Source organism: Vicugna pacos, chromosome 14, assembly GCF_048564905.1.
Source record: "Vicugna pacos chromosome 14, VicPac4, whole genome shotgun sequence".
NCBI classification, from domain to species: Eukaryota; Metazoa; Chordata; class Mammalia; order Artiodactyla; family Camelidae; genus Vicugna; species Vicugna pacos.
The window spans coordinates 15,194,331-15,217,594 of record NC_133000.1 but is presented as its reverse complement, the minus strand read 5'-3'; the positions used below and the strand labels follow the sequence as shown (position 1 = coordinate 15,217,594).

The 23,264-nt window shown below is 41.0% G+C and overlaps 1 protein-coding gene and 1 long non-coding RNA gene across 6 annotated transcripts in view; one reads left to right on the top strand and one right to left on the bottom strand.

The window, feature by feature from the left end:
• Nucleotides 1-23,264, top strand: part of SETDB2 (SET domain bifurcated histone lysine methyltransferase 2) — a 76,703-nt gene that overhangs the window by 43,727 nt on the left and 9,712 nt on the right. For 2 of the 4 annotated variants that reach the window (XM_072976229.1, XM_006210144.4), the window contains exon 14: nt 173-3,264. In XM_072976229.1, the coding sequence (XP_072832330.1) occupies nt 173-290 (118 nt within the window). In that variant the 3' untranslated portion in view covers nt 291-3,264. Of the gene's footprint in view, nt 1-172; nt 3,265-3,630; nt 3,747-11,292; nt 11,415-17,861; nt 17,970-22,834; nt 22,969-23,264 lie in introns of those variants that run through there. The other 2 variants (XM_072976230.1, XM_072976231.1) reach the window with 2 other exon arrangements.
• On the bottom strand, nt 1,596-20,914 carry LOC140701121 (uncharacterized). Of its 2 annotated transcripts, none has more exons than XR_012079990.1 (4): nt 20,477-20,913; nt 19,011-19,188; nt 17,809-17,930; nt 1,596-1,882 (listed from the first exon to the last, which is right to left on the bottom strand). It is a non-coding gene; the product is annotated as an uncharacterized lncRNA (long non-coding RNA). The 2 variants fall into 2 exon arrangements; XR_012079991.1 differs by lacking the exon at nt 1,596-1,882 and adding an exon at nt 15,193-15,381 and having other exon boundaries at nt 20,477-20,914.

The window sequence follows — 23,264 nt, the reverse complement described above, 5'->3', positions numbered from 1 at the left end:
AACTCAAATAATTATTCTTTATAAAAGAGCATTCCTAATTGGTGGGTACTGGAGAGTAAACTGTATTTTTGGGGATGGTTAATTATGTTAATTTGAAAATCGATATAATCAAATTGGTTCATTTGGTAGTTACTCAAAGTAATTTATGATTATTTTTTAAATTTCTTTCTAGGTATGTGAAAGCAAGAACAGAACTAACATGGGATTATGGTTATGAAGCTGGGACTATGCCTGAGAAAGAAATCCTTTGCCAATGTGGGGTTAATAAGTGTAGGAAAAAAATATTATAAATCTGTAGCTAATGCCTGTTCATGAAAGTAGCTTATCAGACTGAAATTAGAGCCTTGCAAAAGAACCCCCAGTGGTCAGTGGAATAAATGTAGGTTGTAATCCATCAAGAGAATTCCTCTCAGTTTACCCTTGTTGGGGAGCTCACTTGCATAACTTAGAAATGTTAGGAACAAAATAAGGACATTTTCATATACATTGGGTGTCTCTTTATTCTTACTGCTGTTTGACTTTACATGAGTGGGATGGAAGTGTATATTTTATATGAAATACCAGTATATAATTTGTAACTTATTTATAAATTATATATTAAGAAAAACAAATATCACAGTTGATTTCAGCTCTTCTTACTGCTTTTGTAATTATTATCTTTGACTTTCATGGCCCCTGAAGGGCCAAATTTCATATCTTTACCTACAAAATTTATTTATGTTTAATTCCTGGCAAATAATTCAGCATTATGAGCCATAAGATGGACAACAGAGCCTAAAGAATATGTCAAAACTAACTTTATGCATATTAGTTCCGTGTATTTTAACACTAGTTGGAAAAGCTAAATCTGGCTCCTTGAAACACTATCCAATCAATCCACTGAGTGCAAAGAGAGAGATGCTCTCCTGTGGGGAAGGTTTTGGCACACCCTTTGAGATGAAAGCTTCTCTTCACTCCTTCAGTACAAATACTGAAAGGAAAAGAGGAGAAAGAAACTTGGAAAAATTGGAATATTTTTGTTTTAGACAGAGTCATAAGAAAAGGAGACCTAGAAAATAGACTTGGCTTATTTAGGCCAGAAGTGATTGTGCTGGGCAAAAATTTCACTTAACAAAACAGAACAATTCTACTGAGCTGCAAAGTCTGAAACAGAGCCTTGGACTCTCCTGGGCATGATGTGCAAATTATTTTCCTAAAGAAGAAGGGAGGTACTTTGCTGTAGGTTACCTAGCCATGAGTGTCTAGTGGAAAGGGGATGAGAATTTCCAAGAGTTAAAACTAATTTTATCCATGGCAAAGATGCACATTTGGCTGCCAGGAACTTCCCCCCTTGGAACCAGAATGGGAATACTGGCTCAAAAAGGAGTAATTAAAAATAGTCCTGGGTTTTGAAGGGGTTTTTCCTTTTTTTCTGAACTCAATTCTGGGTTTAGTTTGGTTACCTTCCAAACAAAAATCTAGTCGAAGTTTGGGCCCAAGTTAATTTCTTTAAAAATACTGAAGTAAACAAAAAATTAACTTGAAATTGGTTTAGGGAGTGGGAAACCAAAGAGCTAGGAAATGGAGCAAAAAAATTCAACCCAACAGCCAGTGGACAGATGAGAAAAGTTGAAAAGTCCATTTATTCACAGTAAAGATGCAGGACTTTTAGGCAGTGCACTAAGATAAAGTGAAGACATTTGATAAGTATGGAAAATATTTTTGTGCACAAATCTGACATCTTGATCTGCTTCGGTGTGTACTTGTTCACAGTCATCATCTTCCATCAGCGTGCTAGAAATTCTCTTTGTCGCTCTTATGTCAGATCTGTTTCTGATTAAATCCCATTGTTTCCCTTTTCCTTGATTTACTTCCACATCCTGATGAAACAATCCTACAGTAGCTTTTGAAAGAGAAAAATGAGAAATGTTTTGAGACTTGTATGTTTGAACATGTTATTTTACTCTTATACTTGATTTCTATTTTGGCAGGGTATAGAATTCTTGAGTAGCTTCCATGCCCAATTTTGAACACATCTGCTAGACTCCAGTGTTGCTGCTGTGAAGTCTGAAAATATCCTACCTCTGGCTTACAGGGTGACTATTGGAAGTCACATGCCATTCTTTTTCTTATCCTTTGTATATGTGACCAGCTTTTATCGCTCTTCAAACTTAAAGCATTCTCTTTGTCCCAATGTTCTGTTCTCAGTAAGTCATTGTCATCCCTTGTACCAGGTGCTTGGTGGGATCTTCCAACTTAAAGCTTTGTTCTTCAGAGAAATTTTCTTGAGCTATTTCTTTAATGAGTCCTTATCTGTTCTCTTTCTGGAATTCCTGTTATCCAGGATTGGGTCTCTTATTTTCTTATTTTCTCTCTTAATTTCCAGCTATGTCTTCTTGCTCTACTTTCTGGGAAATTTCCTCAACTTAATCTTCTAATTTGCCTATTGTGGTTTTGGGGGGAGAGTTGGGGGAGGTCTCATTTTTTTATTTCTAGAGCTTTCTTTTCTTCTCTGAATAGCATCCTATTTTTGGTTCATGGTTGCAGTATCTTATCTCTTTGAAAATACTGTAGTATAACACATCCATACAGGCATTCATAACAAATTTTTTTTCTTCTTGAGTATTCTGTGACCTCCAAGGTTTGTTTCTTTGTTTCAATTTGGTATCTGTCTTTCATGTTTTAGTCTTTCCTTGGTTAGTGATATTGGCAGTCTGCTCATACCTAAGGGTGGAACACTGGAAAACCGAGATTATAAACAGAGTTTGGGAAAGGGTTCTTCCACTAAAATTATTTCGCCATGACCTAGTTGAACTATTCAGTCCTAATTCAGCCTCTTTAGGACTTTCTTTTTGGCCTGGCAGGGAGACCTCTTCAGTCTTCCTGCTTGAAGGCAAAAACAAAACAAAACAAAAAAACCCAAAACTTTGCTGCCAGAGTCTGCCCTTTTCGCAGCCCCACAGTCTTGCTTCTGTAATCCATTTTTGTGTTTGTCAAGACTACCCGCGTTATCCTTTTAAATATTGTTTCTCTTTTCTCTCCCAAATTTGTCTCCTTTCCTCTGTTTAAAACCTGCTCAAAAAGCAAGACCTCCAGGAGTTTTCATTTGATTATTTTCTCAGCAAACCACTACACGCTTGTTTTCCAAAGCAACTAATTTTTTAACTAATTTAGTTATATGAAATTTATGTTCTCTTCTTGTGTATTTGTTGTACGCACCAAAAACCTCGTCTTGTATGGTGCTGTGTACCCCATGGGTGCTAAATAAAGGCTTGCGACTAGCAACTGGAATTAAGCTCAGTTAATTCTGCGTCCATTTACGATAGACCTATTTAGGCCAAATTTGGTGGGATAGTTTTTAGAAAATAAGGGGTAAACCTTCAAAAGAGCAATCATTTCTCCAGCTGAGTCCGGGCGTGGGGCGGCTTTGGTCACCTTTCCTCTGACCACTGACCATAGGAGATGTGGGGGCGGGGTGGGGAGCGCCTGGGGGTGACTTTGAAAAAGCATTCAAAATCAGATTCAGATCTGGAGAAGGTGGGGGCCCCGTCTGCACGCCCGACGCGCCCGTCCAGGCGCGGGACTTCCCCGGGGCGGGGGGTTTCCACGCGGGCTGCTCCGAAACCGACTTCCGGCAGCGCGGACGCAATGCGCAGCCGTCGGACGGACGCCGAGCGAAGTCATGGATGCGGCGTTGTCTTCCGCGCCCCAGTCGGCCGGCGGCGCCAGCGGGTCGGACGCCCGGGACACGGGCCCTCTGCCAACGGGTGAGTACCGCGCGGGGCACGGCCAGGACGGGCGGGGTGGGCGGTGTCTGGCAGCCACAGTCCGGACCCAGGGCCGCTCTCTGGTCGCCGCCGCTTGGGGGCCCGGGACTCGCCTCCCGAGGCCGCGCCGAGGACTCGCCTCGGCAGCCGCTTGGGCTGTGGGCGTCCTCCGCCAGCGGCCCTGCGCCCAGACCGCCGCCCAGGGCTTCTCCCGAGGGGGGCAGGTTTGCCTTGCATTTACGTCGCCCACTGCCGATGGGACAGCCCGTTGCTGCAGTCCTACAGCACTAAAAATGCAGGCAACAAGGAAAAATCCGGCAGAACGCCAGCTTTGCTCTCCCAGCGCGGCTCCACCCACCGCTAAAACAATGCTGTGGAAGTGCCCCGGGAGAGGTAGGCTGCAGGTGGACTCTTGAAGAGAAGTGATCAGGAAGCAGTTTGGAAAGTTTGCACAGAGAATGTGACGTTTTGGAACCACCCCCTCCTCTCCAGTTAGTAGTTCAAGTCCTCTGCGGTCCTCTCGAGTGAGGCAACAGCCTGAGTGGGTTCCGTCCCTGCACTTCAACAGGTGTAGCGCTCCCGCCCGGCGCAGGCTCAGGGTCAGGTGATGGGGATAAAGAGAAACTGAGGCGGACCCTGCCCTAGGTAATCTAATGAGCAACTTGCGTATGACCCACCAAGAACCGCAGAGACACAGATGAGGGGTTCCTTCAAATCAACCAGGTGTTCTAGGAAAGCGTTTAGGAATGAAGGATGCTGTATCTTAGTTTTAAAGGGCAAGAATCACCCAGAGATAGGTTGAAAGGGCAGTGCAGGCAGAGATGAAGATACAAGTAAAGGCATCAGCCGCAAAACATCAGATGTGGCAACTACAAGCCAAGCAGTTGAATGTTTCTGTTCAGCTAGTGTATATACAGAACGCACGATGAGGAGTTACTGGATATGAGGTTCCATCCTGACCTTTTCCCCAAACTCCAGACTTGGATAACCGTCAGCCGAGGGAGGCTGAAGAGGGATTTGAGGAGGTGAGTTGCCCAACCGGAAGAAGGCCGGAGGAGCCGACATAATGTGTGCAGAGCCGGTGTAGCGCAAAATAGCACTTTATTGCAATACAAGTGGGTGGCGCTGTGGCGCTCAGGTGTAGCACTTGTCCTTTTATAATGCCAGCGGCGCATGCGTAGTGTTCATAATGCGTACTCATGCTACTAGCGCATGTGTACATTTACCTCTTACCAGATACAAGCTATTGTGAACTTTGGCCTGGGTCCCCCCAGGACCTACTCACTTAAGACTCCCAACACCAACTTCATTGATGTTTGGAATAATCTCAAACAGTATGTCCCAAAGAAAAACGCCTAGGGTTTTGACCTGAGCAATTGCGTGAATGGAATGGGGAAGGCTGGTGGTGGCTGAGCAGGTCTGGAATAAGTGGGTGTGTGCAGGTAAGCAGGAGTTTTCTTTGGGACATTTGGGAGAAATATTGGGATACCTGCCCATCCTGTTTAGAAGAGCCATCCCCCTGCCCTCATTAATCTCTGCCTCCTTCCTTGTTCTTCATAGCACTTTACACTAACTGAAGATAATACTTGTTTGATGTCTGTCTCTGCTACTAGAGTATAAGTTCCGTGAGAGTTGAAATTTGTATCTTACTCCATGCTTTATTTCTAGTGCTTAAAACAATACCTAGTAAGTTCTTATTAAGTACTTGTTGAAGGAATGAGTGGGCTTGTATGTACCACTAAAGAGCCTGGCTTCTGTTCTTTAGGTGATGAAAAAGGGTCTTTAGCAGAAAAGAAACATGGCAGATGTACATTTTAGGTAGATCACTCTGGCAGCAACTGGAAGAATGGAGTAGAGTCATGACAGGGAAAGCAGAGCAGGGAGATGAGATTATCAGAACGGACCAGGTGAAAGATAATGAGAGCAGGGCAGTCCACTTTGCACACTGCTGCCAGAACACTCTCTTAAACGCACATGTGCACAGACACACATACATACACACATGCCTACACACAGAGACATTAGGTCACGGTATTTCCACTGTAAAATAGGACTTGTTGGCTGCAAATAGTACAAAACCAACTTGATCTCACTTAAGCAAAGGGGATGCTTATTACTGGAAAGCAAGGAGACTAGACTCATAGACTCCAGGAGCGCAGGTACTATAGCATTTTCCAGAAAGAGCCACAAACCAGGACCTGAGAGGCCACCATAAACTTTGACAGGACTCAGCGTATCTGCTTTTTCTTCTCTTTCTCTGGTCCAATTTTCCTGATGATGGAGTAAAAAAGGATTACCCTCACAGCTTCCCAGTTTTCACATCTTCAAGAAACCAGCCCACTCTGAACTAAAATTCTATTCTGAATTCTTTATATCAGAGAAGTGGGCAGGTAGGTCCTCTGGGTCTGGCAGCTGTGCCTCGGGAAATGGAGTCACATAGTACAGACATGCCTACTGGTGGTCATCCCTGTGTACAATTGTGAGCCAAGTGGATACTCTAAAGTCCACTGAACATCTTACTCCTTGGCTGCCCATCACCACTCCCACACAACACACTCATCCATATTCCTCTTTATATATTCTTAAGTTGTTCTCAGTAATGCATTCCAGCTATCCCAAATACATATTCAGTCAAACTTCTCCTAGAGTTATAACCGATCACACCATCTAGAGACAATGTGATGGAGCCATTTTTCAAGTTCATTACCAAGCCTCAAATAATGTATACTCCTCTTCTGTTTTGGTCTTATGCCGTCACTAGACTCAGTAATAAAATTGACTTCTACACGTCTGATAGACAATGGAAGAACTAAAATAGTAAACTGCACTGAAAACCAGTGATCAAGGGAGAAAAGAAGAAGAAATTTCCAAGCCAGCATCGTAGATTGGTTGCCAGTCCAGAATGTAGATTGTACCCTCCTGGAAGGGGATTGTGAATGGAAGCAGGGTTAGTGAATCTCCTTTCATCAGTTTCACTCATTTTGTTAGTGGCAGAACATGTTCCTTGGCCATTCTGACTACCCAAGATTCTGTCCTTTCAGTAGATTGCCATTCTCTGGAAAGAAAAGCATTGGGAAGACACCCTGCAGAGATTGTGGCCTTAGGAGTCCCTTCTCAGGTGGAGGTTGGCCCAGAGACTGCCAGAAAGACCACCACTTTGTTGGTTTGAGTTAGTCATAGTTCATGTGTTCTGGGCTTATAATTTTTCTTCAGCTTCATTCCTTAGAACCTTTGTTAACTACCAGTTTCATTTTTGAGAATTCTTGTCGACTCAGTCTCTGTGAGTCCTCAAGCCTGCTAGACCCAATAAAAAGACCTTGGGGAGCCTGACATATCTTCATGGTTCTTGGTCTCAGCTACAGTTGGAGACCAATCAACTCTTGTGTAAAATGCCTCAGCCTCAGTGATATACCCAGCCCGTGCTGTCTAAATATCTGCAGTTCTTGAGTTTAGATAATGAGGGATACCTGGCAAGTTATCCAAATGTATTCAGTCCATGAATTTCAGATAATGTATAGCAAGCATTCAGATAGTGAGGGATGCCTGTCTGTGTAAAAGCTTCTAATGGGACTCCTCCAACTGCAGAGAGTTATGTGCATCATTGAGTCTGGAAAAATAAAGAAGTTAGAATAGCCAGGATCTTTTAGGAAACTGTGTTGAGAGGGTGTTTTATCAGGAAAAAGTTATTAGGGGGAGCCTGTGTGTCCCACCTTGGGTTTCTGTCCATCAGCACTAGAAGCTCTGGAGATCAGAGCACAGCAGTGTTGCCACCACCAATGTATTCCCAGGTGCCAAGACCCTGTAGACTTGCCAGTATAGCCCAGAGGGGCAGGGTACCCAGAGATAACAAGCACGGGGGCCACGCTCAGGTATCGGTGGCCTAATAGCTCAGCCCAGTGCGCCTCACCTGTCTGAAGATGTAGCTTTGCACAGGAAAGGGTGACGTTACAAAAATGTCTAGCTCTTACACAACAAGGTGGGGGTGTGCTGCGTATCCTGTCAAATATTATCATATTGTTAGGGAATTTTAGCACTAGTAGTTTAGCTTCCTGATACTTTTTTTCGTCCATGCTTTGCAAATTTTAATGTCCAGATTCAATGTTCTTTTAAATAGGAACACAGTATTTTATCAAAGTAGATTCTGGGCCTGAAGTGAATAAGATACTAGCCTGTTCTTTCCCATTTTCATCTAGAGGGAGGCTTTGGTGGTCAAATATTAAAATATATTCTGAAGTATTGAAAATTATAAAGTGTAGTATTGGTGGGGGAAGTTGCAGGTCAGTAGAACAAAACAGAAGTATAGGGAACAAGCTAAATATATGTAATATTAAATATATGAAAAAGATTTTAAGTCAGTGGCCAGCCATTATGAAAATAAGTTAGATCTCCATCTCATACTTTACAATAAAGCAAATTTCATCTTAATATTTTAATGTAAAAAATAAAATTCTGGATGAAAATAGGAAGTGTCAGAATTCTGTTACCCTCACCCAAGAGTGAGAAACCATAAAATAAAACATTGATATAATTTCATCAAATAAAACATTTAAACATTCTGTAATCAAAGAACATTATAAACAAAGTTAAAAGGCCACTTACATGACTAATAGTTAATATCCAGATACATCACAGGCTCTTATAAGTCAGTAAGAAAATAGTGAATAGCCCAATGGAAAAATGGGCTGAGGGCATCAGTGCCAGAGAAGAAACGCAGACGCCGCTTTATGGTATCTTAATTAGAAGTTATGAGCCACTTCTCTCTGCACTTTGTGTTCTTTCCTTTGACATGGTCATCCAACCTTCTATCCTAGCTGTACCTTTGTAATATATTTTTAAATCAGGCAGATGCCCTCTCTTTTTCTTTTTTCAAAGTTCTCTTCACTGCCCGTATCCATTTATTCTTCCAAATAATCTTTTTTTTCATGTTCTTTAAAATTACCTTCTTGAGATTTAAGTTGAAATGACATTAAACCTAAAACTTAGGTCGACTGAAGAAAAACACACAAGCTAAAAATTATGAGCTATGTTTGATTTGGGGACCTTACTGAGATCTATAGCCTGGGAGACAGCCTCTCAGATAGCCATGAGGAACTACTTTGAAGAGGTGAGGGAGGAGTCAGGGTATGTAGGAGTTTTTGCTTAAGAAAAAAACAAACAAAAACCCCGTGTAGTTGAACATCAAAAGATTACTACTCATCACAAAAAAACAGACATCTCAAGTTAATGATTTTAGTGCTTTTCTACGTATGGGAAGATACAAAAGTTTGGGCTCATTAAAATTATTCTTTAGAAGTACATCTTAACTGTCTAAGGCCAGTGTCCTTTTTCCGTCCTGAATCCCCTGAGGGCGCACCATTGGGTGGTGGGGGGGGGGTGCTGGAATAGCTGACGGCTTGATGGTGGCAACGTTTGTTCTTGAATGGCAGACATTCTTTGTTTACTGTAATGGCAGGCAGCGTTTTCTTTTGTTTGTTTGTTTTTTGTTTTTTTTTTTTTTCTGTCCACACTTATTTGAGGTAGAACTGACAGCATTGTAACGTCCAGCCTTCCTACCCAGGAACACAGAATTTCTCTCCAGGGATTGAAATGGTAATTAAAAACTGTTCTTTCATCGTTTTATTCCCCTGCTCAAAAATCCTTCCTGGAAGCCTTTCACCATCTGTTTCTCAAATTCTTTTCCAGCTTCCTTTGCATGAACTCTCCTCTTCAGCCCGGCTGGTTTTCTGTCCGCAGCCAGACCTCTTAGCCCCTTCCCACATCAATGTTTCTGCCTGCAGTGCCCCTCCCACCCCTGCCTCCCTTTCCCTCTGTCTTCAGGTTGTAGCAGCTCGAGGCCTGTGTCCTTGACAACACTCCATCCCACAGAGAGCACTTCCTCCTCTGTCCATAGCATGTTCTGTATTTCCCACTGAGCGAGCAGTTACATCACTCTGTGCCATTTATTCTGTTGTTTTGTTTTCCTGATCGCTATTTGGTCTCCTTGTTTATTCTGTCATTTCTTGCAGGCAACAGTTCTGTCTCGTGTTTCTTTATGTCCTGTACTATGCTGTTCCGTACAGTTGCCACTCTCCACATACAGCTTTCGGGCACTGAAAATGGGGCTCGTCCAACTGAGACGTGCTATAATTGCCAAATAACACTGGGTTTCAAAGACTCAGTACAAAAGAATGAATTAATAATTGTTTTATTGATTAAATGCTGAAGGGCTAGTATTTTGGATATATTTGGTTGAATAAAGCCTATATTGAGATTAATTTCACCTATTTCTTTCTGCTTTTTTCCTTGAGGCTCCTAGAAATTCTTCAGCCCCACCGTGACCACATTCTGTTTCTGCAGACAGCCCTGGTCTCGAGCTCTCAGCACAGTGACTTTTGCATGGGAAGTGTTCCCAACTTGTGGTGGTTTGAGATGAATGAAAAGCAGCTAGCCCATTGCGTTCCATCTAAGGAGTTTTATGTCAGTCTCCGCCCTTTTTCTTGGTTGGTGTGGAGCAGGGGGATTACTGATCTGTAGTCCTACTAGGTAGGACACAAATTGAGGGAACAGATGTTAATTAAAGAAGAAACTCACCTGAGTATGAATGCTAGCTCCAAAGTGAGGTCTTCTGACATTGTGAACTGCAAGGTCTAATTTAAGAGAGACACCAAGAGATCTAACACTTTTGAGTAACAAAAAAGACTTTTAAGAAGCACTTAAGCAGTTAACCTCATCTAAATTAAAAACTTTTGCCATTATGTGATTAAGTTTTTGTTTCAAAAATAAAATTTGAAAATAAAATTGGAAGTGTTTTCTGCCACAGAAAACCAAATAAATAAGAGGGTGAGCATTGGAAAGGGCAAAGAAGTGTTAAATGAATGCTTGTGGCCAAATTAATAGCAAACAGGTTGGAGGAGGTTACCACTCACTGATGGCGCCTGGTGGGGTATTGGGAACACCTGACTTTTCTCTCGGCCTCTTGCCTGTTCTTCCTAGCTCTCCTTAAGTTTCTTTCCTTCTGTTTCTCTCTTTAAAAAAAGAAATCTGGTCCCTACCTTCTTGTATCTTTCTCTCCTAACTTACTATAATGCTAGGTTACAGCACATTTAAAGTACATGGCTCACTGTAATTCACCCCAAGTTTACTTTTGATATAGTATGATACAGGGATCTAAATTCTTTTTTATAGGTAGTTAGTCAAAGCACTATTTCTTGAATGCACCGTTGTTTTGTTGATTTATGATGTCATTAATTATTATTGAGAGCTTACTATGGGCAAGGCCTTGTTCTGAGTGCTTTGTATTTAAATTCCTGCTTATGTTTCTTAGATAAATGTTTTCCTCATGTTTAGGCATTTTAAATGAATCTTTTTTTCCTTCCCTTTCATTAAGCCATTAAAATAATACAAAGTTGCTTTCTTTTCCACGTGGGTCCTGATTTTTTTCTCCCTGGGAGTTGAAAATCTCCTGTAAAAACAGGTGCCTTGCCCTCTAACTTAAGACTAGTGGAGGAGTTAATGGAGACCAGGAATTTCCACTTTTCCATTTCTCATCAGGGATGTTACTTTATAGGTGTCTTTCAGGTTGCAGAAAAGTTGCAAAAAAGGAGGTGTGCACTCTGCCCCAAAGACTTCGAGTGTAGTGTCCTGTACTTTGCACAGTCAGAGAATATAGCTGCTCATGAAAACTGTTTGGTAAGTTGCTTGCAAACAAATGAGTCCTTTTAGGCAGGACATACCAAAATAGATAAATGTGCTTTGGATACAAAGAATAATGAGTTGGCAGACCATGTCTTGGGCTTTTAACTGGGGATTTGGGGAGCATATTTTTCTAACTTTTTAAACTGTTTCAGATTCTGTCACCTTATGATTACTTTTAATTTTATTTATGACTGATCAAACACAAAGAATGATGATGAAGAAGCTGTTTTAAAGATATGTTAATGAAATATTTGAAGATCAACCAATACCCATAGACATTTCACCCAGACTTATAAAATTGTGATATTATGTATGGTATTGGCTTCAGCTTGATTTTTTTTTTAAAGAAATGAAACACAGATTGTTAAGAGCTCTCCTCTCTGTTCCCTTCTCTCCCTCCCTTCTCGGAGGTAATCACCATCACAAATTTGGTTTCTTATTGTCCCGTGTTTTACATTTTATGCTTCCACCACATATACTGAAGTATTTGTAAACTAAGATATGATACTGTTTTACATGTTCTTGGACTTTCTGTCCAAGAATTTCTGTCAAATTCTGTGGATTTTGAGATATATCCATGTTGGTAAACTTAGCTCTAATGTTTAATGTTAAATTTATAGGGTTCCATTTCATAACTATAATCACTATCAAACTATTCTGTGAATGAGCATGTAGGGTTTTCCAGTTTTTTTATGTGGCTAACCAGCTTCCGTGAACATCCTTGTCTAGGTCTCCTAATTCACGGGAAAATTTCTCTGGTCTGGGGCATACAGCTAAAAGCAGAACTGCTGGGCACAGGGAGGGAGAGTTTTGCAAGCTCACTAACTGTGCCAAATTGCTCTCCAAAGGGATTGTACCAAGTTTGACTTCCACTATTGTTTCAGAGTTCATTTCTTTCCTTTCTTGTCAATACTTGATTCTGTGAGGTTTTTGGGTGGTTTTTGGCGGGAGAGGGGAGGAGATATGGTAAGAACATGTTTAATATTGTAAGAAATTGCCCAGCTGTCCTCCAACGTGGCTGTACCATTCCATTCCCACCAGCGTGAGGGAGAGTTCATACCGTTCGTACTCTAATTTGTAATTCTATAATGACATACGATGGCGTGTGATGCTGAGCATCTTTTCCTACTATTTGCCGTTTGTATATCTTCTTGGGTGTTGTCTGTTCAGATACTTGGTCCAGTTTTTTAATTGGGTTTGTTTTCTTTCTTCCTTTTTGTTTTTTGGCATCATAATAACAATTTGGGGGGGGTTGTTTGTTTTCTTATGAAGGTTTAAGAACTCTTTATATCTTGGCTGCCAGTCCTTTATCAGATATGTTGTACAAATAGTTTCTCGCCATCTGTGGCTTTTCTTTTCATTCTCTTTACAGTGCCTCCCTAGATCTATGGTTTGGTGTCTGTCACAATACTCTTGAGATTTTAGTTTTTTCCCCGATGGGTGTGAATTAGTCTCTCATTGTTTGCCTTGGCAGTTCCTGGATTACTTAGTGGGTTTGCACCTGGTTTGCTGCGCTTCTGTGTTTCGATTCTATGACTTGTGTTCATAGACTACACTTTCTTTGCGATCTTGGTTTTGCTTATATATATTCATATATAAATAGAGTCTAATGCTTTCTTAGATGTGTTGGATTTTAATTTTATTTATGGTGTTTTCTGTCACACAGAAGCCTGTAATGTAATTAACATTCTTCATTATTTTGCTTTATGATTTGTAGGATTTTTCCCCTAAGAAATTCCTTTCTGTACTAAGGTTTTATCTTTTTTCCAAAAAGTTTTAAAATTTTGCTTTTCTTTAGTTTCTTAATCCAACTGGAATTTATTTGTATTACCATATAAAGTAGGGATCTACTTTTATTTATTTTGCATGTGATTAGCCACTTCCCCCAGCACTATTTATCGAATAATCTATCCTTTCCTCACTGATTTGTCGTGGTAATAATGATAACTGTTGTTATTATTTGGTTTCCACTGTGTGTAAGGTAGTGTTCTGGGAGCTTAACCTATAATAAATTATTAATCCTCACCACTAACCTGAGTGGTGGGTATTGTAATTAAACCCAAAATAAAGGTGAAACAGCTGAGGCACAAATTAAGTCACTTGCTCAGGGTCACACAGCTGCAAGTGACTGAGCCAGGATTCTCACCTGGCTATCTAGTTCTAGAACCCCCGTGCTTACCCATTGTGCTGGTAACATTATCATCGTATGTGCACAGACCTGTTTCTGGCTCTCTCTTTTGTTCCATTGGTCACTTGTGTACCCTGAGCTAGTACAACACTCTTAATTACTCTGATTTTAGGATAACGCTTGGCTATTTTTTTTTTTTTGGCACTTTGAATTTTGGAATCAGCTTATGAGGTTCCACAAAAATTTTTTTTGTAATTTTAACTGGAATTCCCCTGAATGTATAGGTGAATTTGGGAAAAAATAGACACCCTTGTAATGTATGAGTTATTCTATCCATGAATAGGGTCTGTCTCTCCAATTATTCAGGTCATCTTTTATGAATTTCAGAAATGTCCAACCGTTTTTTTTTTTTTCCTATAGAGGTCTAGAACTTCGGGTTAGGCGTATTCCTGGCTTTGTTGTTTTGTTACTTTGCCTAATACCTTTCTTAAATGAGCTGTTCTTGGTATATACAAAAAGTTTTTTTAATCTTATCTAACAATCTTGCCAAACTCTTATTAGTTCTAAAATCTTTAAATTCACATGGATATTTTATTTGGACAATCCTCATCTATAAATAAAAACTATTTAAATTTTTTTCCCTTAAATTTCTAGGCCTCTTAATTTCTTTTTCTTGTTTTACTGCCTTTTTCTAGAACATTTTGTTATAATGGTGATTAGAAGCATTTAAAGTTGGGAGCCTTGTCTTGTTTCTTTTATCACTGGGATGCTTCTAAGGTTTTATCATTAAATTTGTGTACACTTCAGGTTTTTAATACTTTCACTTTCTTAAAGCTAGGAAGTTCCCATTTATTTCTAGTTTGCTGCAAGTTAAAGTATTGAATAATATGAAGTGCTTTTTTCCTGCATCTACTGTAATGATTTTCTGCATTCTTTCCCTCTCTTCCTCTGGCCAGGTGCAATGTTGGATGCTTTATTTTATTTTTTTATATATACAATTTGATGTTTTTCCTTTTTTAATCTCAAAAAAAGTTAGTTGCACATACAGTACAGAGAACCTTTTTTGTTGGAACTATTTGAAATAAGAGGCACGATATGTCACTTTCCTGAATACTTCAGTATGTATTTCCTACAAACAAGGACATTCTCTCACATAATCACAATGTAATCATCAAAATCAGGAATTTAACATTAATATATTACTACCACCTAATCCTTAAACCACCCAGGTTTCAGGTTCAGGTCTCCTAATAACTTTCTTTATAACAGAAGATTCTGATTTATGGGTTATATTTGGTTTTCATGTCTCAAATTTTCTCCTTGTAATCTGTTAGTAATAAGTTATGTGCTTGTTTATTTTCTGTTGTTTAACCATTCTGGGGTTTGAGATTAACACTATTTGATTGTGATGTTTTATTCTAATATACTGTGAATATTAGTTTGTTACTGTTTTTAGTTAACTTTGTTGGTATAATTCACACTTAAAAGGCACCCATTTTAAGTGTACAGTCGGAGAGTATTAAGACACGTATTTACCAATGTAACCACCACCACAATCAAGATGCAGGACATTTCCATTATCTTGGAAGGTTCCTTCGTGCCTCCTTGCAGTCGCTTCCTCCCCACCCCCGGCCCCTATAGATTGATCCTGTCTTTTTTGAATCTTGTATGAAAGGAATCCTAGAGTATGTATGCTTTGTATCTGGCTTCTTTTGCTCAGCACAGTATTTGGAGGTTCTTCCATGTTGTAGCTTGTATCTGTATTTTTGTTCCTTTTTATTTCTGCATAGTATTCCATTGTGTGGATGTATCACAATTTGTTTATCCATTTACCTGTTGATAGACATATATATTATTTCCGGTTTGGGCATATTAGGGTAAATGTTCTGTGAACATCTGTATATAAGTCTTCATTTGGACATAAGCTTTTATGTGTTATATTCACTAGAATGTTCTATTGTTTTAGATTCTGCATAAATGATAACATGCAGTATTCATCTTTCTCTGTCTTATTTTACTGGGCATAATACCCTCCAGTCCCATCCATGTTGTTGCAAATGGCAAAATTCCATTTTTTTTTAATGGCTGAGTAGTATTCTATTATTGTGTGTGTATATATGTATATACCACATCTTCTTTATCCATTCATTTGTTGATGGACACTTAGGTTGCTTCCATATCTTGGCTATTGTAAATAGTGCTGCTGTGAACAATGGGGTGCATGTATCTTTTCAAATTCATGTTTTCATTTTGTTTGCCTGTATACCCAGGAATAGAATTGCTGGATCATGAGGTGCTTCTATTTTTAGTTTTTTAAGAAACCTCCATATTATTTTCCACAGTGGCTGTACTAGTTTAAATTCCCACCATCAGTGTACAAGGGTTCCCTTTTCTCCACATCCTCACCAATATTTGTTTGTGGTGTTTTTGATGATAGCCATTTTGACAGGTGTGAGGTACTACCTCATTGTGGTTTTGATTTGCATTTCCCTAATGATTAGTGGTGTTGAGCATCTTTTCATGTGCCTTTTGGCCATCTGTATGTCTTCTTTGAAAAAAGTGTCTATTCAGGACTTCTGCCTATTTTTCAGTCAGGTTGTTTTATGATATGGAGTTGTATGAGCTTTTGTATATTTTGAATATTAACCCCGTACCCCATACCATTTGCAAAGATGATTTCTCCTATTCAGTAGGTTGTCTTTTTGTTTTGTTGACGGTTTGTCAATGCAAAAGCCTTTAAGTTTAATGAGGTCCCATTTGTTTATTTTTGCTTTTGTTTCCTTTGCCGTTAGAAATAAATCCAAAAAAAAATTGCTACAATTTATGTCAAAGAGTGTTCTGCCTATGTTTTCTTCTGGGAATTTTATGGTGTCCAGTTTTGGTTTAGGTCTTTAATCCATTTTTACTTTATTTTGTATATAATATGAGAAGATGTTCTACTTTCATTTTTTTTTTTTCCATGTAGCTGTCTGGTTTTCCCAGCACTACTTATTGAAAAGACTGTCTTTTCTCCATAGTATATTCTTGCCTCATTTGCGAGTGGACACATGCTTTTATTCCTCTTGGGTGAATACCTAGAAGAGGAATGCTGGGTCATAAAGAAAGTGCATGTTTGTGGGGAGGGTATAGCTCAGTGGTAGAGTCCAGGCTTAGTATGCATGAAGTCCTGGGTTCAATCCCAAGTTACCGCCATTAAACTAATTAATTAATCAATTAATTAAATTTTTAAAAAAGAAAGCACATGTTTAAAGGTGATTGCATCGTTTTACACTTCTACCAACAATATGTAAGAGTTTAATTTGCTCCACACCCTCAACGACACTTGGTATTTTCAGTCTTTTTAATTCTAACCAGTCTAGTGAGTGTGTATTGGTATTTCACTGTGGTTTTAATTTGCCTGAAGGTTATTGATATTGAGCATCTCATCTTTTCATGTGCTTATTTGTCATTCATAACTCTCCTTCTACCAAGTGTCTTTAGATTTTTTTTCCCATTTTTAATTGAATTTTGTCTTATTATTGAATGGCAAGAGTTTTTCCCATATTCTGGATATGAGTTTTTTGGTCAGATATATGAATTACGAATATTTTCTCCCTATCACTGGCTTGCCTTTTCGTTTTCTCTGCAATGTCTTTAAAGGAGCAAAAAGTTTTAATTTTGATGAAGTCCAACTTAATAACTTTTTTCTTTATAGTTTCTGCTTTTTATAAGAAATCTTTGCCTATACCAATGTCAACAAATTTTTCCCATATTTTTCGTGCCCTTTATTATTTGAGTATATGTGTAATGTTGATCTTTCATTTAGAGGTAGTTTGGATTCTCTTGGTTTCAAGTAACTCATAGAAGCCTGAGCCAACCTAAATATAAAAGGGGCTTTGTAATAAGGTTGCAGGGGCATTTCACGGTTCCTGAAGGCAGGCACGCAAGTGGGTCCAAGAAACAGGAACTGGGACGCTGCCAGGAACCCAGGATGTTCTCTCTAGCCCTTGCTTTTGTTTTTCTCTCTTTGTGGACTGACTTGCTCTGACCATGTAGCTCAGAGCCTAGTTCATTCTCCTAGGATGGGGACTTTTAGCCATTGAGGGGTCAGGGTTATGCTGTAAAAAAAAAAAAAAAAAAAAAACAACCATGCCTGGGGATCAGGACCACTTCCAAAGAAAAGCAGAGATCTGCTCACACACCCCAAAAGGTGGTCACTGTTCTACCCCTAACCCACCGTCCACTCCTGAGTACTTTTTGGTTCCATTCTCTGACTTGTACCTTTCAGCATTACTTTGTGCGTACTCTGGGCTTTTTCTTTTCCCATTCTGCAGCTGTATTCTTCTGCACTTGTGGAATGTGAGGATCATGATTCATACAATGATGGTAGACATTTTGATGTGCTGTCAGTGAAGAAAGAAATCAACAGAGGAAGGAAGTTGGTAAGTATAAATGATCTTATTACTCACACAAGATGAACAGACCCTCAAGGTTGCTGTCAAAAGAAATCTATTTGATTGATAAAGCAGCGATAAAGGTGCCTGTTGGAGAGCTGAAACAAGTAGGACTTGTACTGGAAACTGAGATTTGACTGAATATTTAGTATTTAAAATAGGCTACAACATGCTTCACTAGCAAAGTAGATGTGAGTTAGAATGCTTTGGCTGTAAGTAGAAGGAGCCCCAGCTCAGTCTATCTTTAACAAAAAGGGTGCTTATTTTCTCACTTAGCCAGAGGGAAAACTGGCTTCAAGGTTGTTTGATTCATTGGCTCAGTGATGTCATCAAGGGCCCACCATCCTTTCCGCCCTCCTACCCACATCATCACCTGGTCCCCTTGTGATCATAGGGTGGCCACAGGCAGCAACCAAAGCATCAAGCTTTCTTGTTCCTGTCTAGCGATAGAGAAAGTTCATCCACAAGCATGAAAGAAGAGCCCTTCTGAAAGTTTAATTAGGCCACACCCCTCTTCCTACACCTGTTGCTAGAGGCGACCATAACCATCAGGATCTACCCTCAGAGCTGGGGTGAGCGCCCCCTGGGAAGGAAGGATGCTGAGTAGTTACCCTACTGGGTCTGTGGCCGTGGACTCCCTCTGTGACCAGCCCTTCGTGCTTAATCAGCAGTACAGCAAGTGTGAGCGCTGACACCCTTGCCACACACCACAATCCACAATCAGGTTTGTGATCTGGAGCAAACGTTTTTCAGTCCTTGCAAGATGTCAGCATGTATGTGGGTGGTTTCCACACCACAGGATGTTCTTTGAGAGGTGCCAGCACAGGGTGCTCAGTAAGCAGACAGCTCAGCACAGTTGGGGTTCAGGAAGCCTTCCTAGTTGGGGTTGGGGATGAAAGTGAAGATGGGGAAGGAGTAATTCTAGAGCGAGTGGTCAGGGCATGCAAAAGCATCGAAGGCGAGAAAGAAGACATGGCAAGTTCATAAAACCGTAAGCATTGAATTCTCCTTGGCATTCTCTTTACTGACCTCACTGTATTCCATTACCATGGAAGGGAAGGATGTACCAGAATGCGTGAAGCCATCCCCTTGTTGTTAGATGATGAGTTGACTCCGGTTTTCACTTTAACTGCGGGAAACGTCTGTGCATTATCCTTCTGTGCTGGTTTGAGTGGTGCTGTCCAGCACTGTCCTCGAAGTGGGACAACTGAGTCAAAGAGAATTCCCTTTAAAATCTTTGAAGTGTGCTGACAAACTACCCCAGAGAAAGACTATACCACTTTATACTTCTGTTCTTGGAAATGGATGAAAGGCCACTTCTCCTAGCCCTTGACAAAAATGAGTATCACAAACCTTATTAATGTTCGCCAGTCTGACAGGGTTTTACCTTGCATTTGCCTGATCACTGGAGAAGTTGAACATTACTTCCCCTTAGGCATCTCCCGTCCTCCCAGCTCACCCAGATCCAGCAGTACTACAGTGACCCCTTTACATCAGCCGCCCCGCACCTAGCTGTGGTCCAGTGTGCAGTCACTCCCTTACAGACCCCCATCTCCCTCCCCAGCGCACACTGCTTCCTTCCTCCCCCAGCCCAACCTGTTGGGGTGTGTCTGTCTGATGTTTGCTTGTGCTGAGCAGTGCTGGCACTTGAGCAGTTGAACAGCCAGGCAAAAACCCACAAATGTTTTGACTGATCTTAGATTCATGGCCATAAACCTCAAACGAACCATCATTCTTCACCCACCACATTTACTGTTTCATATCCTCTTCATCTCTTTAAAACCTCTCCCCGATGTCAGCTTCCCATTCCCAAGTTGATGACTATGCCTGTTTATTGGTGTTTTTTTCTTTTTCATAGACTTTATTTTTTAGGGCAGTTTTAAGTTTACAGGAAAACTGAGGGGAAGATAACAGAGTTCCTGTGTTCCCCTCCATCCCCACACATGCACAGCTTCCCCTTTACCAGTATCCCCACTAGAGGGGACATTTGTTACAACTGCTGAACAACAAGGACACATCAGAAACATCCACAGGCAGTGGTTTACATTAGAGTTCACTCTTGGTGTACATTTCTTTGCCTGATTCTTACCAAGAAATTGGAAGTGATTAGACAGGAACTCCTAGTACCAAACCACCACCCCACCCACCTGTCCCCAGACTCTCAGACCTCCGTTTTGTCAAAGTCAACCCTCCGTTTTGGCTTTGGAGCCATCCTCTTCCCTCCTTAAGGACTAGGCTCTTGAAATTTCCTCCACCCACTTCACATCAGTATCCCCTCTTTCTACTAGATTATTCCCTGCAACATAAAAACACAATCAACTGATGTGTTTTAAAAAAAAAAAACCCTCCCATATACATAGAAAGCTGGTCAATTACAGTATCACTTGTCTGACCTTGGTTGACCTTTCAGCAGTATCATCACACAGGCACTCTGCCCTGCATCTTGAAGCATTTTCTTCTTTACTCCCTGGACACACTGCTAGTATGTCTCTCACCTTTCTGGCTGCTTCTTCCCAGGTTCCTTGGTTATTTTTCATTCTCTGCTCAACCGCTACAGTTGGAAATGCTCAGAGCTCTGTCCTGGGCTCCTTCCTCCATCGAAACATCCTTCCTAGTGATGTCATCCAGTTCCCATGGCTTCAGTAGTGTTCTTACGCCAGGGACTCTATCTCCTGCCCCAGAGACCAGTCTGAGGTATCTACATGGATATCTGATAGCATCTCATATTAAACGGGCTGGAAAAGAACACAGTTCCATCCCGCACACACACAATCATGGGCCATCCAGTCCTGTTCACCTCTCTCCTCAAACAGCACGTGATTTACGCACCATCACCTCCTCCCCAGCCCCAGCCCATCGTGACAGCAGCGCCGCCCCACAGGCTTTGCATCCTCCCCTTCTCTCTCTCTGTCACTCAACCACCATGGTGAAGCCACTGACATCACTGTCACAGAAGGTTGCTGAACACTACTGACGCTTGCCCTCCTTTCTCCTGCCCATCCCTCCCCAGCCAGAACAGTGTCTTTAAAATATGAATTGGTTTATGCTCCCCATGCATGAATATAAAACCCCAGCTCATCACTCTGGCTTGTGAGCCCTGCATGACCCCGCCCTCCCCTACCTCTTGCCTCCTCTCTGCTCCAGCGGCTCTAGCCTGTCCCTCCTGTCCCTCCTGGAAGCGTGCCAGTGGGAAAGCTTCCTGCCTCAAGAACATTAGACCTCCTGCTCATAATGACCTCCCCCCTGCTTTTATGCAGACGAGGAGCTCTTATTAAAATCTAAGCTTCTAGATGCCTCCTCAGGGAGGCCTCCTGTATCACTGACCATCCCATCTGAAGTAGGCACCAGTGACACTGTCACTGTGCCTTATCTCAGTTCTCTACGAAGCATCTGTCACTATATTTTAAAGTTTGCTTTCTGTGGTCGTTGTCTGTTATCTCCACTAGAATGCTGCCTTCACGCAGCAGGTACCAGACCCACCGCTGGCTCCCTGTCCTAGGGTGGTGCCCGCTGCTTCACAGCTACTTGGTCGTCTTTCCATGAGTCAGCGTTTCCGAGCCATTTGCATTTCTTCTGTGATTTGCCTCTCCCTATTTTTCTTTGAGTTATCAACCCTTTATCAACTATGCAGCAAACAGTCTTTTCCTTTTAATTTTTTTATGGTATCTATCACCTTAAAAATGGAGCTTAAATTTTTTATATAGTCAGATCTCTCGGTCTTTCTCTTTGAAGCTTCTGAGTTTCCCACCTTGCTTAGAAAGCCATCCTCACCTCAATACCATGCTTTTTTTCTTTCTCCTTTATTTTCTAATTTTTATAGTTTTTTAATTTATTTTTATATACTTAGAGCTTTAATCCATGAGGAATTTATTTGAGTATATATTGTGAGGTAGGAATCTAACTTTATTTTTTTTTCTACACATATATTCAGATGGCCCCCCAACATTAAATGATGGTTCTTCGTGCTCTGATTTGAAATTCCACGTTTGGCACAGTCTAATTTCTCACAAGTATTTGAATTTTCTTTAATGTACATCATTGCTTGTGCTGACCTCGGGATGCTGTGCGAGCTGTCACTTCCTGTTTTGCAAGGTGGTTTCATTGTGCTTCCACTTCATCCAGGCAGAGCATGATGGAACCCAGCCTTGGTCATGGCTCAGATTCCCCAGAGTTAAATTTCTGTGGCCACCTACTGTCCTCCTCCCCATCCCCACCCCACCTTCATATCAGACCAGTAGGCTGACACATCAAAGCAAGGGATCTAATGAATTGGACTAAGGAAAAAACATTATTCGGGGGATTTTTGGTTTGGTTTTTTTGTTTGTTTGTTTTTTACATTTGTGGCCTTTCTACATCGCTTCCAAAGAGGTTTCACTTACTTTCTCTGACATTGTCCTCAGCAGTGCCTCTGGGACAGGCATTGTTATCCCCAGGGAGGAATCCAGGTCCAGGAGAGGGGAAGGGACTGGCTCGAAATCACACAGTTGTCAGTGGCACTGCCAGGCGCTGCCCTGGGCCACAGGCTCAGTGTCCCCAACAGCATTTCTCGCCTAGAGCTGGACAGTTTTGCCAACTCTGCTTTTTAGGAATCTCTTTTAAAGAGAAGGGGATTTTTACGTGTGTGAAACACAAAGAGTTTTCTGCTTTTAACCAAATGATTATAAAACATTTTAATTAGCTGAGGTTTTGCTGAAATTTCAAAATGAGGAGCCAAATGTCAGGACGCAGTGTTTGTAGCTGAGGACATTAGGGCCGCCGACTTAAAACTAACATTTAATGACATCTCCAACATTACATTTTAACAAAGGTTCGAAAAAACAGGTGCTTACTCAGTAAAATCTATTCTTCTGTAGAAATGCACATATTGTGGTGAAAGAGGAGCCACCGTGGGATGCGATTTAAGATCCTGTGCCAAGAATTACCACTTTTTCTGTGCCAAGAGTGACCGCGCAGCTCTACAAACTGATGAATCTCAAGGAATTTATAAGTATATAATAAAACAGTTTTAAGCCATGTATGGGGGATTGGAATAAGGAATGGTTAGGTTAAGACAAGGAGGTATTTTTAAGCTGTTTTTATGTAAATGGTTACCTAGTAAGAACACGGTTTGGGGGATGCCCAGTTGGGAACCCGACCTCACAATGCCTTCCCCAAGTGTCCTAGGAAGGAAAGAAGCGGGGTTGGTTGGTTTGGGGTTTTACTCTCCCTGAATCCTTTCTTGCCTGGTGTAAAGCACTGGTTATCACAGTGGCACAAGTGACTTAGTAAGTGGCCACGAGACTG